This window comes from Haliotis cracherodii, unplaced genomic scaffold (genome assembly GCF_022045235.1).
Source record: "Haliotis cracherodii isolate W230 unplaced genomic scaffold, xgHalCrac1.p SCAF_13, whole genome shotgun sequence".
NCBI classification, from domain to species: Eukaryota; Metazoa; Mollusca; class Gastropoda; order Lepetellida; family Haliotidae; genus Haliotis; species Haliotis cracherodii.
Window position 1 is genome coordinate 35,357,530 of NW_027266268.1, and position 16,783 is coordinate 35,374,312.

The following is a 16,783-nucleotide window of genomic DNA, read 5'->3' on the forward strand; positions in this document are numbered from 1 at the left end:
TTAAGAATTGAAATGGATGCCTTTTGCAGTGCGTTTGCATACCTGTGGGAATTCTACGTTGAAACTGTCTCCAGCAGCCTGCATGCTTGTCGTACAGAGGCGGATGGTGTGGTCAGGCTTGGTGACGTGGTTGGTGATCGTTGCTCACAATATTAGTCACTGGATTGTCTGGTCCAGTCTCGATTACTCACAGACTGCCGGCATATTGCTGCTAAAACGCTTTCACATATATACACAAATGTCAGAAAAATAGTCACATAGATTTACATATTAGACCTAGATGTGTATAACTACACTTTGTAACATATCACGATCTTATGAATAGGTTCACAGCAGATACCAATTATTTAAACAAGAAAATACATAACATTTGTTAACATTTGTAATAATTCTTGATGTAAAAAAAGCTTTGACAAGAATGTCGACACGCATACGCTGTATTCTCATTTAAGGAACATTGAAGCTATTTATTGTTTCATATTTTCGAATCGGATTAGCATAGCTGTTAATTCAAAATAAAAATAAATGATGTTTTGTAATAATTTCCATAAAGAGTTTAACAGAATTTTCTGGAAAAAACGCAGCTCACAAGAGTAATGATAAACATATTTTGTTCATAAATGAGTGGTTTTATTATATTTAACTTGACGAAATCTTGTCTCGGTCGGAATGATTCATTATTGTCATTGGAGGTCTGCGACCCAGCATCAGTAAATGTTCGCAGTGAAATATTCACACTACACTGCATCAAATTCCTCACAAAAATACGTTGCTCAGCAACCACCGCAGTCGCGGATCTTTACCCTTGATTTAACATTGCGCCTTGATCAAGCCATCTCATAACGTATTAATACGCTCAAAGAGCTTTTAATTTCGCATATTTTCTTGACACCGGCCAGTCAAACAGCAATTTCCTTAATTTGTTTGATCTCAAGTGGGCGATAATGCCCAATAGATGTCAATAACACGCTAGGATGACACTGCCCTTTACGCGCTTAGCCAATTACAGAGATATGCGGCTAATAACGACTATTTTTGTACTGTCTCTGATAGCTGGCTTGAGTTTGAACGTCATGTCTGTAGTAGATCTGAACATGCATCTCTTAATACTCTACACGTTAAGTATATGTACTTCTTTTTCTTCGAATATCTTATTATATATTAGACATGAATATACACGTCTTAATACTTCAAACCTTATTCCTATTATGTTCTATTTCTTTAGATATTGTATTTGTGTATAATACATGAACATACATGTCTAAATTTTTCAAATAGTATGCCTATTTTCTTCTATTACTCTGACTATTTTAGTGTGTATTTGATGAGATCATACATGACTCTATAGTTGAAATGGTGTGTCTATTTTATTCTGTTTGTGAATATGTTATTTGTAGATTAGATGTGAACATGCATGGCTTAGTACTTCAAATGGTATACCCATTTTATTTTATTTCTGTGAATCTTGTATTTGTGTATTCGATGTGAACATGAATGTCGTATACGTCTTTTGATGTCCATATATACATATCATTTCTCGGAATATGGTTTTGTGGACATCATACGACGATGTGTTTCCTTGTTTGGTCCCCAGTGACCTATGTTGGTCACAGGAGGCGACCAGATGGATCTATGGTCAGACTGGGTGGCTTGGTGGATTGTGTAGCATCACACCCCGACGGCGAAGAACGTTGCTCGTAATATCAATCACAGGTTTGACTGAACCAGACTGATTAATTACACACCGCCGTCATATAGCTGGAATGTTGCTCAGGGCGGCGTTAAACAACAACAAATAAGGGTTGTCGTTCAAGACATGATGGGGTCATTTTGCGAAGATGACGTTTTGTCACATTCGTATATGGCACGTGTGTATGACACAACTTTCCATACGAGGTTTTAGTATGGAGCTCTCCCGGGTAAATACTGCGAATACTTCGAGTGAATGCAGTATCGCGGCAGTCACCACTTTTCTAGTTAATCACGACGCCCTGCGAATATTCAAGATTGGGCCAGACAAACCAGGGGTTGATAACATGAGCAACTTTACATGCCGTGGCGGCACGCCACACTAATCCACGCAGCTGTAGGTAACACATTATTACAACCAGATGTTTAATCAAGCCGGGTCTTACGAAAAGCAAAGCCACTGGGGACATGGAATCAGATCGGGTTTTACAGAAACAATGTGAAGCGTGTGTGTGACTGTGTGTGAGAAAGCGGCTTGTGGATATGAAATACAATGAACACAATTTTTATATTTTATTTTAACAAATGTAAAATTTTAATGCAACACATATAAGAACCGCCGAAAAAAATTATACAGATAATTACAAAATGATACATTTCTATTAGTGATAGTCTAATGAAGCTCAAAAAAAGCAATTGTGAAATTATATTTGTAAATGTAAGTACTTATCAACTAATAGTGTTTGTCCGTAATATATTTCCAGTAATTAAGCCAGCACCAAGCTGAAGTGAAGCAGTTTTCTTTTGTGTTTTGTTTAGACTTCAATTTAATGCTTTATTGTTCTTAATCTTTGCAGCTCAGCAGTGGAATGAGCTACATGTTTAATACATAGCTGGACGTTTTACTGATTTGGGGTTAAAATAGATCCCTAGCAACTTAATTAAGCTAGTTGTAAGGGGCGACAGAGTGGTTTGGGTAGTCAGGTTCGCGGACCTGGCTAATTGCGCATGACGTTGCTCATCATATTAATCGCTTGGTTGTGTGGCCCCTACTCGATAAATTATAGGTCGCTGCAATACAGCTGGATGATTGATGAGTGTGACGTAACACAACAAAGAAAACAAACAAACAATTTTACACCCTTTTTGATAACATAAAGATATGCAATGTCATTATTTCAATCAGAACTTCAGATGTATGTCTAATAATAATTAGATTGTTCACATAATGGAAAGTGCTATTTTTGCGATAACCCAACATTTGGTGCTATATGATACTGGGAGCGGTTCACAGAATCACTGTGTTCGTGCACGGATGCTAAAGTTACTTCATTGAGAGTGAGTGAGTGAGTGAGTGAGTATGGTTTTACGCCGCAATATTCTAGCAATATCACGGCGGGGGACACCAGAAATGGGCTTAACACATTGTACCCATGTCGGGAATCGAACCCAGGTCTTCGGCGTGACGAGCGAACGCTTTAACCACTAGGCTACCCGACCACCCCTCATTGAGAGAATTTACAACTAAAACATCGATTATTGTAAGGATGGCAAAATATGGTAACGAGATTATTACCCTTTTGCGTTTTCGTACCGCAAATATCAAATATTAGAATAAAAAGTATGTAGTATGATCGCCAAAGGTTACCCTTTTGTCTTTTAGTACCGTAAATATGAAATATTAGAATAAAATGTGTGAATAATGATCGCTAAAGGTTATCCTTTGGTGTTTCGGCACCGTAAATATCAAATATTAGAATATAATGTCTGTATTATGTTCGCCCAAGGTTCGCATAAAACACTTTTAATTCCCAATATATGATAAGTACGATACGGAAACACTCAGCCAAAACTATCTCATAATATTCATAACTTTCAGGCGATCATAGAATTCACGAAAACATTTTATTCTGAACTCCATGATATATATAAGAGGAATATTTTTCGCAACAACAAACCAAATTGAAGATTGAAGCAAACATTAAAGAATAGCGTATTTCTTGATAGTGATTCATGACCCCATACTCGCGGCATAGTCGGAATCGTACAACTTACTCTGATTCCGGCAGAGATTTCCTTTGAATATGGAAAGGGTTTTGTCCCTTTTATTCAATAAAACAAGTATATATCTGATTTGCACAACAGGACAGGACATGCTTACCCTTTTTGCGAAGTTGTGTCACAACTGATTTTCGGTGGTCGATTCATAAACATTTTACAGCTATTTTGCCCTCTACGCCAAATGGAATCTGTTTCGGCGGATAATTAAGACTGGTTATTCTCTTGCCTTGACGTTTTATATTTAATTTAACTGCTCATTTTTTTTTAAAATCCTTGAAATGAATTCGATACAGATACTAATATTTAAGTTTAAAAATAAAAGGACAAGGAAAAACACCTGCGTGTGCACATGCATGGGTTTGTCAGCTTGTTTTCAGTTGGTACAGCAAAGGGAGGTAATAAAAGATCCCGCAATTCAATGGGAAAAATCACACCAAAGCTCCGACAGAAATAGACCTCCATTTGATCGTAAGTTATTAAATTTCTTGTCAAATCTACCAATTATCAACTCATTTTGCCAGTATTGTCCGACGATCTTTTTGTCTACAATCACCGAGTCATCAGTTAATATCTCTTCATCGTTGTCGTCTGCCTCCATGGAAATGGCGGGAAATTTCTACAAATCTAAAGAAATGAAAACGTGGTGGTAATTACAGATATCTATGAAATAATTGCCCTCTTGTCCCTTGTGCCAAACCATATCCAATATAAACGCCATTCTCTTTACAAACTTTCTCGTCTCCTAACGATGAGAGCGCGGGAAATATTACCAGCGGCAGACGTGAATGCGGCAATGAGTTAAGGAGGTCCTAGCCCCGCCCTGTGAGGACCTTTCAGGGCATTACAAGTCTTAAATCCGTTCACCGAGCATTCAGCCGTGCTGGTACCCCCTTCCTTCTCCTAGCAAGCTCAAATCAACATGCAGGAACGATCCGTTCAATTTGCTAGTCAAAAGACGGTGGAGGTAATCGCACAGAATAGAATTGATCCATCGACGATCATTGAAGCGAGTAGCATATGTTTGAGTGCGCGCAAGAGGGACATGTTACAAGCCCTCTGTTATGCCATTGTCCCAGCATTTGTGTCCCGCGACAATGCCATCTCCTAGACTGGTTCAGTCGTTTGAGATTTAAATTCCATTAAAAGTGATAGCCACGTCGTTATTCGGACCACACGGTCGACGACAAGGCACGCGACAGGCTATCGCCGCAGACGATATGAAGCTATCATTTTCTCGTAACGTGATGTTCATTTGACTTAATAATTAGTTTCTGTTTCATTGGATGATTCGAAATTCAAGAACTATTTAAAAGTATTTAATTTCAGTCTTGATCCTAGAATTAATTTTATAGGGATTTCTTTACGTCTATCAGTGAGAGAATTGTCAGATTTTACGGACGACTGTTCTACAGTTTTTTTTTAATTCGTAAAACGGATTCGCCATTTGGATAAGGAGTCTTGACCAGCTGTTACAATGGCGGAAGTGACGGGACGTTCATCCACCCCGTTGTCTGATTCCTCTTTTACGGGAGAACGAAGGGTCCCAGGAAGCCCTGTATCAGACTTAGATTCCGAAGTCGAATCTGTAACCCATCATCCCAACAGAGAAGACCTCAAACCAAACGTTAGGCGTCCAGAGAATGATGAAGGGTACACAAAGGCAGTAAAACAGACTTATGAAGAACACACTCCTGGAGCTGTTTCTGGTGCCATCAGACACTATCATTCGGATTCTAGTTCTTCCTGTTCATCTGAAGACACTTATCCAGCTAAACCAGTGTTCCCCATCCATCAATATCCCCACAGCAGAGATCGTTGTGCAAGAGACTCTTCCTCAAGTGTGTTTGATGGTCAGTATCTACCTCATTCAGTTCGTGCTGGAGAAACAACAGAGAAGTCATCCACTGTGTCCACGGCTCCAGCTTACCAAAGACCTTCGTTCTTAATCACAGACATTCTTGCTGATATTCCTGGAGTGGTCAAGCGTCCGTGTCCAGAAATTACCCACAGAAAAGATAGTATATCCAGCAGCACCTACCCTCATGAAGACTCGGATGACTCGGATGATGACGGGTCAACATTTAAAGGTTCTTAGCGTTTCTTTAATTATGATATCAATGTGTGACATCATATAATCTTTATATTTTTATTCAGCTGCTGAATAAGTCGCGATGTGATTCGCTGGTTCACAGTACGTTTAAACACTCATCAATTCAATGTGATTTATTTCGTTTTAAAGAAATGTGTTAAGGGAGGATATTAGTCTTTTCTTGTCACATAACATGTTTAACTCATAGGACCTGCAAAATCGAGATTTTAATTAATGGCACAGCCACGAGTGAAAATGACAACTTTGCAGGTCACGAGATCGGAAAAAAACAAGTTATTTGACAAGAAAAAGATACATGTTCTATATATTATGTATTTTTGGTGCATGATTTTCATGATCGTACTCAGAAATAGTGCCTTTAATGTCGTTTGAAAGTAGTTCCGGCACGCAGTGTTATTTCTTTCGAGTGAAGTATTGATTATATATTTGGAGAAAACTATATTATTTTAACACCCCTTAAGACGCGAAAAGGTGGGTTATTAATCATTTATTACACCAGCGGTTTCATTTTTTGATGCAATGGAATTTCGTATGAACTTATATTGATACTCTTTTGACAATATCTACTTCAAAATGTTCATGATCGGATATATCATTATAATGTATCAGAAAATATGTTGACCTCATTTCTAGGTTTCTCTTAAGGTATGAATGAAATTAAGCAAATGACAATTACCGGATAGATCACATTCTGTTTGTGACAGTGTTGAATAGGATACCTAGTCGATGTACAGTATGATCTTCTTGGATAATGTGTTCAGTACAAATTAAATATTCCAAATGCGATAAATAACATTACTTATTTTTTTTGTATTTATTTTAACAACTGTGTTAAAACTCGGGAAAGGACAATTATTAAAAATACAATTAGCTTGTTCTCACACGCATGAAACTACGAACATACATGACATATTAATTTACAAGTGTTTACATTATGCACAAAGTGCACCCTATTCAGGCGTCACCCAATTTAAGTCGCCAAATTTAATGTAATTATTAAAAATACTAAAAAAAATATACAGGTATTATTAACAATGAACAATGCTATTTACATTTGTCGTTTTTAATTATAACTGCTTTAGATACGATGTCTTCTCCATGTGTGACCACGCTAAACGTTTAGAATCAACTACAGATAAATCTAATTTGTTTTATTATAAATGTTTGCAACTTCTCTCTCAGTGTCAATCAGTCGTCGACTTAATTCTTCTTTATTGACAACATATTTCACATGACATCCCTGATTTAAAGTTTTAAGCTTTATGAACGCTTCATTTGATGTATAAAACCAAGGATATATTCGATAAAAGTGACAAAAAGCATTTAGATAATCATAGAAAATCTCGTTGGTCCATCGTACGATTCTAAAAGCATGTGCTTACGAAACATATTGCGAAGAAATATTTGAAAAATGATAAATTTTAAAAGACCATTTCCAGATTATGCTAAGTTAGCTAGCTTTACTTTCGCGACATTCTGAACATTGCAAGTTTTCCGCCGTTAGGCTTAGCAAGATAATGAACAATCCATGTACATCTGTAAAATACAACAACATCGGATAAAATAAATAAATGAATATTTATGACCCGTTCATTTTAATCATTTTCACGAAAATATTTGTCCGGAGTTATTGCTATGAGCGTAGAAATAAACAAGTAGGGGGGTTGACCGAATGTAGCCAGTCCTCGGATCAAAAGGCGTTTTGTTAACTTATAAGTCAAGGAACAGCGGGTTTGTTTTGAAAGTAAATCTATTTTTGTATCAAAATTCCACGCACCCAACTGTGCTCTTAATAACCCTGAGTCCAGTGAACGTACATGTCTCTGAGTTCATTAAGTACGAGTCTGAGTGAAGGAACTACTTGCCACCCTCTCAGGAATATCAACCTATTATAAAAGCATAACAGTTAATATACGTACAAACTATACCCGAGACTCCCTGCTGTGAATAATACTTGGGAAAGGTCTTTTCAAATGGATATTAAACGATGGCAAAACGAGAACAAACGTTTTACTCATGACCAGGCATATAGACACCATCATTACTGTGTTGTGTTGGTCATTGTGCGGTGTTTCGCTTTGCTCAGAAAGTGTAAAGATCATATACTACAAATCCACATCAAAGAGAGCGCGAGTGTTGTAGATGGCTTGATACCAATGCAGTTGGTCTTATAGAGAAACGTGACAGAAGAAATACGTCTTTGCCCCTTTTTGTTAGCGTTTAATCACTTAAGAAAATTGCCGCCACGATAAATCATTGTGAATCAAGCATCAAAGAAGTCTCTTCCATTTACGTTTCTATATTAATTATTTGTACTTTTAAGAATTTGGGGTTTCCTCACAAACAGCCTCGATAAATAATATGTAAACAAATCTTGAAGGGATAATCTATTTCGCGTTACTTTCAGAAGAATTATAAAGAACGGATCTTTCAAATCTATCTAGTTTCCCGGGATTTACAGAATTCATTTAGACGATTAATATTGATTTTTATATCTATGATCAATGCGATTACTTCTATGGCAAATATTTTGTCATGTTGTCATTAAGTTATGGTTTACATGTATTCTCAATTTCTGTTCATATGTTTTAAGACGTTCACATCACATTTTAGTTAATTTTGTCTGAATATAACACCTGTTATCGGTCACCATGTTCCATGAACGTTTATTGTGCGACATACGCATTGCATAAAAAATATACACAAAAAGTACTATTATTCATGAGGTCAAGATAAACACAATAAACACAATAAACTATGCTACAATAAATGACTTCATAACACAAATTATTTTCAGCACAATGTTTTGTCATTACTTTTTAGGACGTCAATATCTAACAAATTGTCAATATATATTCTCCGAAGATCCCGTCAAAATTATATAGCTTCTCCTAATTTAATATTTTTATTTTACTATTAACGTTATTCATATGTAGGTAATCGACACGTGGTATTTTTGTTTTCATTTTACAGTAAACAGCAGAAAAATAAAATATAAAACATAAAGTGTATTGCATTCTATTTCATGAAATATTTTTCAACAAAAACTTGGAACAAGTTTATTCTCTGATTTCAGATGACGGAGAAAAAGATGCTAATGGTTCTCCCATGATGCTCTACAAGTCAAAAAAGCCCCGAAAGGCCCGAACAGCATTTACCGAGCACCAACTACGGTGTTTGGAGAAAAGTTTCGACCGCCAGAAATACCTCAGTGTCCAGGATAGAATGGAACTGGCCACGAAACTCGGACTCACTGACACACAGGTCAAGACATGGTACCAGAACCGAAGGTGAGCTAAACTACTGCAGCTGTCGATTAGTGTTATTATTATGATTATTATTATAATTCACTGCTTAGAACATTATTATTGTTATTATTATTATTGTTATTATTATTATTATTATTATTATTATTATTATTATTATTATCATAAGTAGTAGTAGTAGTTGGCATTGACAGGGGATATGAATTTGTCGTACTTAGTTTATTCTTCGGTTATACGCTTTATGAAATTGTTGAATTCTCCCATAGAGCGCATGAATTTAAATGTAATCCCTTGCATTCTTGGTTACCATGGTTGTGAACCCTCCTTTGGGGGCTTACATTGATTGATTTTAAACCCTCCCATGAGGAGTTACTAATATTTCTATACTTATAAATTTGAAATTGGTGTTTTAAAATCTGAATCTAAAATCGAAATCAAGAAATGTTTTGTTTTTTTATTATGGATGACAGGAATCGAACATGCTGCCTCACATATCGTATTTAGTTTCGTAACCCATTGTTTTCCCACGGAGCCACCGGGGCAGGTCATGTAAAGTTGTTCAAGTTTACATGTCATGAATCCAGTTGGTCCATACTGCACGTGATCTTCTCTCGCACGCTTTGATCGACTTCCTTTTATACAGCGATACACTGTATTGTTTCACTATAAGGTATCGCGATGTTTTCTTCTCATACATGTAACGAGCCGCCTTATAAATTGACAAACCACATCTCCTCGGGTTGACTTGAGAATATAAACACACTGACCTACGGCCCGCTCGGTATGCGCCCTCCTGTCAGGGTTAACAATCTCACGTTATACCAAGAAGTGGTTACTCCTTCACACCCACCCCTGACGTGTCTTGCCCAGATTCGATAACTAAGTATTTTACAGGTCCTGTCTGAAGACTAGCCTATTGTCTTCTTACATATGCAATTGTAATTCAAACACTTCTTATGCGACCAAGTTCATAAGTGTGGCTCAAATATAAAATGCTGAGTTTTCGAACCTAAAGAATGAGCAAGTAGGTGACCCGAGATGAATTGTTCACACTATGCTTGTCTTTTATCTCCTGGGAAATTTTGGGTAAAAAGCTCGCTCATGCTCAAATATTAGAAACAAACTTCCTCATAATATCCAATGCCATCATTTAGCTTTACATAAATCTTACGTATTGTTAAAGTCATAAACATGGAATTAAAAGCGACAAAACCCTTACAAGTGTTGACGTGATTAAAGTCGAATTATCATTCATATGGACACATCTGATAACTTCCATAATAATTTCTAAGAAATTAGTTCATTTCCTGAATCATACATATCCCGTGGATTAAAAAGGACATTGTCCTGTCCCACCTTGTCCTGTGCTGGTGTAGTTTGAACATATTTGTTCTCCAAAGTGATTCAGATTGGGAACGAGGCCTTCTCCTACATACATTTCATTTCACTGTGATGGAGAGAGAGTTTATTGCAGTAAAGTGGCCATCGGCCCATTATACAATACATGTTTCATTGATTTTTTCAATTGAGCCCCATACAATATTATACTTTGCACAATCTAAGTGACAATTAATTAATATTGAGTTGTTTACATCTTCTTTTCATTGACAGGAAAATATATTTCGCTAAGATTTACAGTGTAAGCATTTTGTGATGACAGCAGTTGTTGGGTTGGGTTTTGTACATAGTATTTCGGTAATATACTTCTTATATCATTATAGAATGGAAATATCATACAAAAATGGTATTCAGTTTCGACACAAGGTACGATACACAATGGACAGAATCTTTCATTCGCACTTATACCAAGTGTACGTCCGTATTCAATCATAAGTTTATGGTTTGAACATCTAAATTTAATCAAAGCATTTCTATAAGGATGTACAATGACAAGTGATGTGATGTGTGAATAATATGGTGCAGAATAAATTACAGTGCATAGAAATAATATACAAGTAATGAGAATAACACACACATACATACGTACACACGTACATATGTACAGTATTACACACAAACGAATATATCTACACACACGCGCGCGCGCATACATATACACGCGTATGCATGTATACATGAGACAAAAAGAGTCCAAAAAGTAATGATGATAATATATTTAGTTTCAAATGTGCCAGAGAGCACTCATAAATATATTTATGTGCTATTGATGAATTCAAATATGTGGAGAAGAAAAATACCTTTGATTCATATTCAAGATTTCGGAGAACGCCATTTGACATCAGCTCGATAACAAAGAAAGGTTTGCCTCGTTTATTTTCATTGAGAATGAAAATACCCTTTTCAGTTTCTGAATCCCCAGAATTAGCGTTGTATTTTATCATACTATCCATCAGGTGTGGTAATATATTCGTCCACTAGACTTTTGACAAAGAGCATGTCGTTGTCTCCAAACAATTGTCGTAACATGTTCTAATTCTTATTTATAAGTGTGCCATTCAGACACCAAGAACTTATTCGAACCGCACCGTTACACTTTTAACCGAGCCCTTGTTACTCTAAAAATAGGAACAGCGAAATCTGAAGAGGTAAAAAATGTGCATCACACATGAGAGACCGGTGTAAGATCCCTTCCTATTGTGTCGAGCTGTGCGGACGACGTTATTCACTGCGGTATATTTATGTAAGATTGTTTCAATTAATAGATAAAAATTCCAACAAACCCGCTTGGAGAAAAGGGACCTTATTGGTGAAAAATCACATTTTGACTTTTAATCATATTCTAAAACTACTGTACATGTACCTTCTGCACACAAAATATCATTCACAAACTTCAATTCATATCAATTATAGAGATACATGACAACAAACATTTTGATTCATTTTCCGACTTATAACTGTTGATGCAATAATTACGGTTTTTGAACATAGTGTATGATGAATCGAAAGTAGAAATGTGTGCTGAAAGGTTTTGAAATAATGTGTTTATTACATTAGTAACTAACGAGAGAAATTAATATAGTTTTGTACAGTCCGCACACATGACGATCTTCACTGAAGCAAGTTTAAAGCGTGACAATTGTATCCTAGCATCCATAAGGTCCCTTTTTTCCTGGTGGGTCACATTTGTTATTCGAAATCGTTATGGTAGTGTCGGCAACACGGCCATTTCTGTAACGTTTCGTTGATGTAAAATAGACATATGCATAAACATATTATGTAGCACAAATAATGTAACTTTTTTTAGAGAACACATGTTCACATATTTATTGTTGTGAAAAACGTACATGTTACAAGAACTTATGTAAACATACAGAAAAATATGATATACATTAACTCCATTTACTAATTCAATATACGGAAAATTGAGGTGGACATATCTTCACCCTGTACTTTTGTCTCACAAAACCTGAAGTAGTATATTACAATATACAAATGACCTTACATACTAATATATCAAATATCGACTTACTATCCACTAACAAGATTGCTTTATTACATTAATTCATTTGGAGTGATTTCCGTTAAGCGCCTCTGAGTGCCTGAATGCCACAACACCTTTGTTCAGTCATCAATACTGCTTTCATTGTTTCCATGCTGAATTTGATCGCTACCATTTCACTGGACTTTCCCATTTATGAGCAATATGTCCCATTTCCATATTTATTGCATATTATCGTGTTTTTATATGCAACTAACTTGACATTATTGTTGGGAAAATTGACATATTTCATTATGAAATGAAACAACTTGTATTCAGGAACATTGCTACAAGGACCCTTTGTCGAGCTTACACTATACAATTGAATACCATTAAAAGTTTGAAATATTTGTACGGAATACAGTAGTTTCATTTCATTGGTTGACTCTAGTTATGCGCAGTCGATTGCACGCATTGGCAACTAAATGGATTGCTACATACAGTGGTTGTATGGAATTGCACAGATGTCGAGTTATTTTGCTATTATAATTGACAATCATACAATCATTATGCTCATGGGTTCTATGGTGGGGTGGTTTCTATCACAAGTAGTCTATTCAGTATAATTTCCACAATCATTTGTACATCTGTAAGGAGAAGGATCACGAAATGAAATCTCATTATTTTGTTAATTATATAAAAAGAGTTACATTTTTATTTATGTTCGATCACGTATGTTGCTTAAAAGGACATTATACCGATGACTGCACACAGGAAATGTGGAAATGGCAGGATCGTAATAAGTAAATATTTGTTGGAAAGAAAATAGTCATGTTTTAAATAGAAGAAATCTGCAAGTCTCTAAATAGAAATCGTCAACGAATGGGAACAACCAGTTTCGCTCATCCAAAGAAACAGATTCTATTTGTTGAAAAAGGTAACATGGCGGTGAAAATTATATGAATGAATTTCTGGTGTTTCTGGCAGAAAAGGTGAGCTTTTCTTGCCGTACCGGGAGAACCCGCGATTCACAAAACTTGCTTAAAGAAGTATGTGTTTGTTGCCTTACACCACACAGAAGTACCCCTGCCATGCGAAGGTAGGCCTGTAAACAAACCAGTCAATCAAGTGATGGGTCAGAAATCCATTCGCATGATTTGTTGCTGTGCCCGATTTGTTTCTTCATGGTATTGCGTTGTTTGCTTATGTATTTACCGCCCGCGGTTACAGTTGACAGATCTGCACTAGCTAACACAACAGATCGTGCGATAATCTTCCACAGATTGACTTTTTAGATTGAAATATTGTATTCGCCTCCGGTCAAATTGTTTGATTTATCGTACTTGACGTTTGATAAGATTTTTGGAATAAATGTACCTTCAGATGACTTTGCGATATTTCAAAACATAATGGATGTTACTGAGTCAGGGTCATCACCTACTCCTTCATTTTCTTATTCTTCTTCGTTTGACGATGAAGAGGATGAAGATGGAGATGATGTTGGTGGTGATGCAAGATACTGATGGAAGTTCCTGACTATACTCATGAACGCACACACACACACACACACACACACACACACAAACTCCCTTCACTGTATATCATGTCTGACTCACGTGTGGACTGCGCAATGATATTTGTATGTCATGTCTGACACACGTGTGAACTGCGCAATGATATCTGTATGTCATGTCTGACACACGTGTGAACTGCGCAATGATATCTGTATGTCATGTCTGACACACGTGTGGACTGCGCAATGATATCTGTATGTCATGTCTGACACACGTGTGAACTGCGCAATGATATCTATATATCATGTCTGACACACGTGTGAACTGCGCAATGATATCTGTATGTCATGTCTGACACACGTGTGAACTGCGCAATGATATCTGTATGTCATATCTGACCCACGTGTGAACTGCGCAATGATATCTGCTTTTCATATCTGACTCACTTGTGAACTGCGCAATGATATCTGTATGTCTTGTCTGACTCACTTGTGAAATGCGCAATGATATGTGTCTGTCATGGTTTGAATATGAAGCATTCAAAGAAGCACACATGCTTCATTGTCGTTATCTGTTTTTGAGTCTGTTGTTCAATCTTCTTCGACGGATGATGATGATGATGATTCTATTGTTCGGAGCGTGTGTCTGATGTAGAGCGCCTGTCCGGAGAGAGGAAGGTCGGTGGTTCGATCCCCGGCCGCGTCATAACAAAATCCGTTAATAGATGGTACTTGTTGTTTCCCTGCATGGTGCTCGCCATTAAGGGGATAAAACAAGGACTGGTCGGCTCGGTGTCCGTATACTGTGTCTGAGTGGGGTATTCATGTTAAACTGCGGCATGGTATCTCAGCGGGCTAGCACTATATAACCGGCACTAGACCTGGCCAGTACGCGTAAACGCACGAACGCGATACACACACACGCACACACACACGCGCATGCACGCACACACGAGCGTCTCTACATGATCTGAGTGCAATAATCGACATTAAACTCCAGTTCAACTCCCCTCGCGATGATTCGCAGGACAATTCAAAATGATTCAATGATATCATTTGTCAGTTCATTGTTCTCTTTTCTGTTTCAGAACAAAATGGAAGCGACAGACAGCTGTTGGAATAGAACTACTAGCAGAGGCTACCAACTACGCTGCAGTTCAACGTATCATACAGACCAACCCCTACTGGTCTCAGCTCTACCCCCAGGCTGCAAGCGTCGTGTCCAGTCTCGAGTCTGCCTACCTCCGCCATAACATGGGGGTACTGGGCACGCCACGCCCACCCCTCAGCGGGCTCTACCTGCCATCAGTAGGACACCCTCTGGGACATCTTCCCTCTTCTACCACACTGGAGAAACCCAACTAGTTGACAGGGTAGAACAGATGGAAAATGCTACTGCTCCATTGGGCGCACATGCTCAACATTACAAGACTATGTACAGTGGTATGGTTATCAGTGCATTGTGGTGCAATTAATTATTCACTGCCATTAGATTGACAAAGTGTGACGTCAAACATGGGGAATGACGTTCCTGACGGCTGATGTATCCCCTCCATAGTGACTGTATACAAGAAGGCACGTCAGTGATCAGAACAATGACGCTAAACCGGTAACACTGTTCTGAAAGAGTTCTAAAGATTAAGTTGTTCTGCATTTATTGACCAGATTGCGTTGTGCTCCAGCGGTTGACCAGATTGCATTGTACTCCAGCGGCTGACTAGATTGCATTGGTCTGCAACGATTGACCAGATAACACTGTTTTGCAATAGTTCTAAAGATCAAGTTGCTCTGCATTTATTGACCAAATTGCATTGTGCTCCAGGGGTTGACCAGATAACACTGTTCTGCAATGGTTCTAAAGATCAAGCTGCTCTGCAATGATTGACCAGATAACACTGTTCTGCAATGGTTCTAAAGATTAAGTTGCTCTGCATTTAATGACCACATTGCATTGTGCTCCAGCGGTTGGCTAGATTGCATTTATCTGCAATGATTGACCAGATAACACTGTTCGGCAATGATTGACCAGATATCCTTGTTCTGCAATGATTGAACAAGTGTTCATTATTCCTCAGCTTTTGACGACATAACATTGTGTTGTTAATGTGGACTAGACAACATTGTTCTGTATTGAGTACTAGACGACACGCGTTGAAATCAACACGTCTGTTATATATACATTCTTTGTGTGTGTGATGGAGTCATATTTGGTGTCTCTCGTTTAATATGTACAAGAAACGGTATGGTGATGGTGATGGTTGACACAGTGTTATTGGGATCCGTTATAAAGTGAAGTTTTACTTCCAATATCTTCGCATTTCTTCAACTAAATGTTATATTATTAAAGGGAAACTTTAGTTTACACAATCAGAGAGAGTGAGTGAGTGTTTAACGCCGCTTTTAACAGTATTCCAGTTATATCGCGGCGTGTCAGCTTAATGTGGGAGGAAAGCCCGAAGTGATGCAGGTCTCAGACGTTTACCACTTCGGTGAAACCCACGGGCATGGGTATGGTGCTGGCAGACCTAGAAACATAATTGGGGATGAACCGGGATTCGAACCAACAATCATAGGTTTCTGGCGTGTCCAAGGGACGCAACTCTGCACAGCGAATCGCAGCGCCTTAGACGACTGGGCCACTTGTGCCCCCCAATCAGCTAGAGCTCTCTCACATTAATAACACTTTGTTTAAATATATAAGTAATAATATTTGGGTGTGTCTTGTATTTTTTATACGGGGCCTAAAACAACAACCCAAACGGAGC

General features: G+C 37.6%; 1 protein-coding gene across 1 annotated transcript; it reads left to right on the plus strand.

Moving 5' to 3' along the window:
- The first annotated feature begins 5,213 nt into the window (after positions 1–5,213).
- LOC139459257 (barH-like 1 homeobox protein) lies at positions 5,214–15,383 on the plus strand. The gene is made up of 3 exons (XM_071240705.1): positions 5,214–5,837; positions 8,937–9,150; positions 15,107–15,383. Exons 1-3 carry the CDS (start codon positions 5,225–5,227, stop codon positions 15,381–15,383), a joined length of 1,104 nt encoding a protein of 367 aa, XP_071096806.1. The 5' UTR covers positions 5,214–5,224.
- Positions 15,384–16,783: the final 1,400 nt, after the last annotated feature.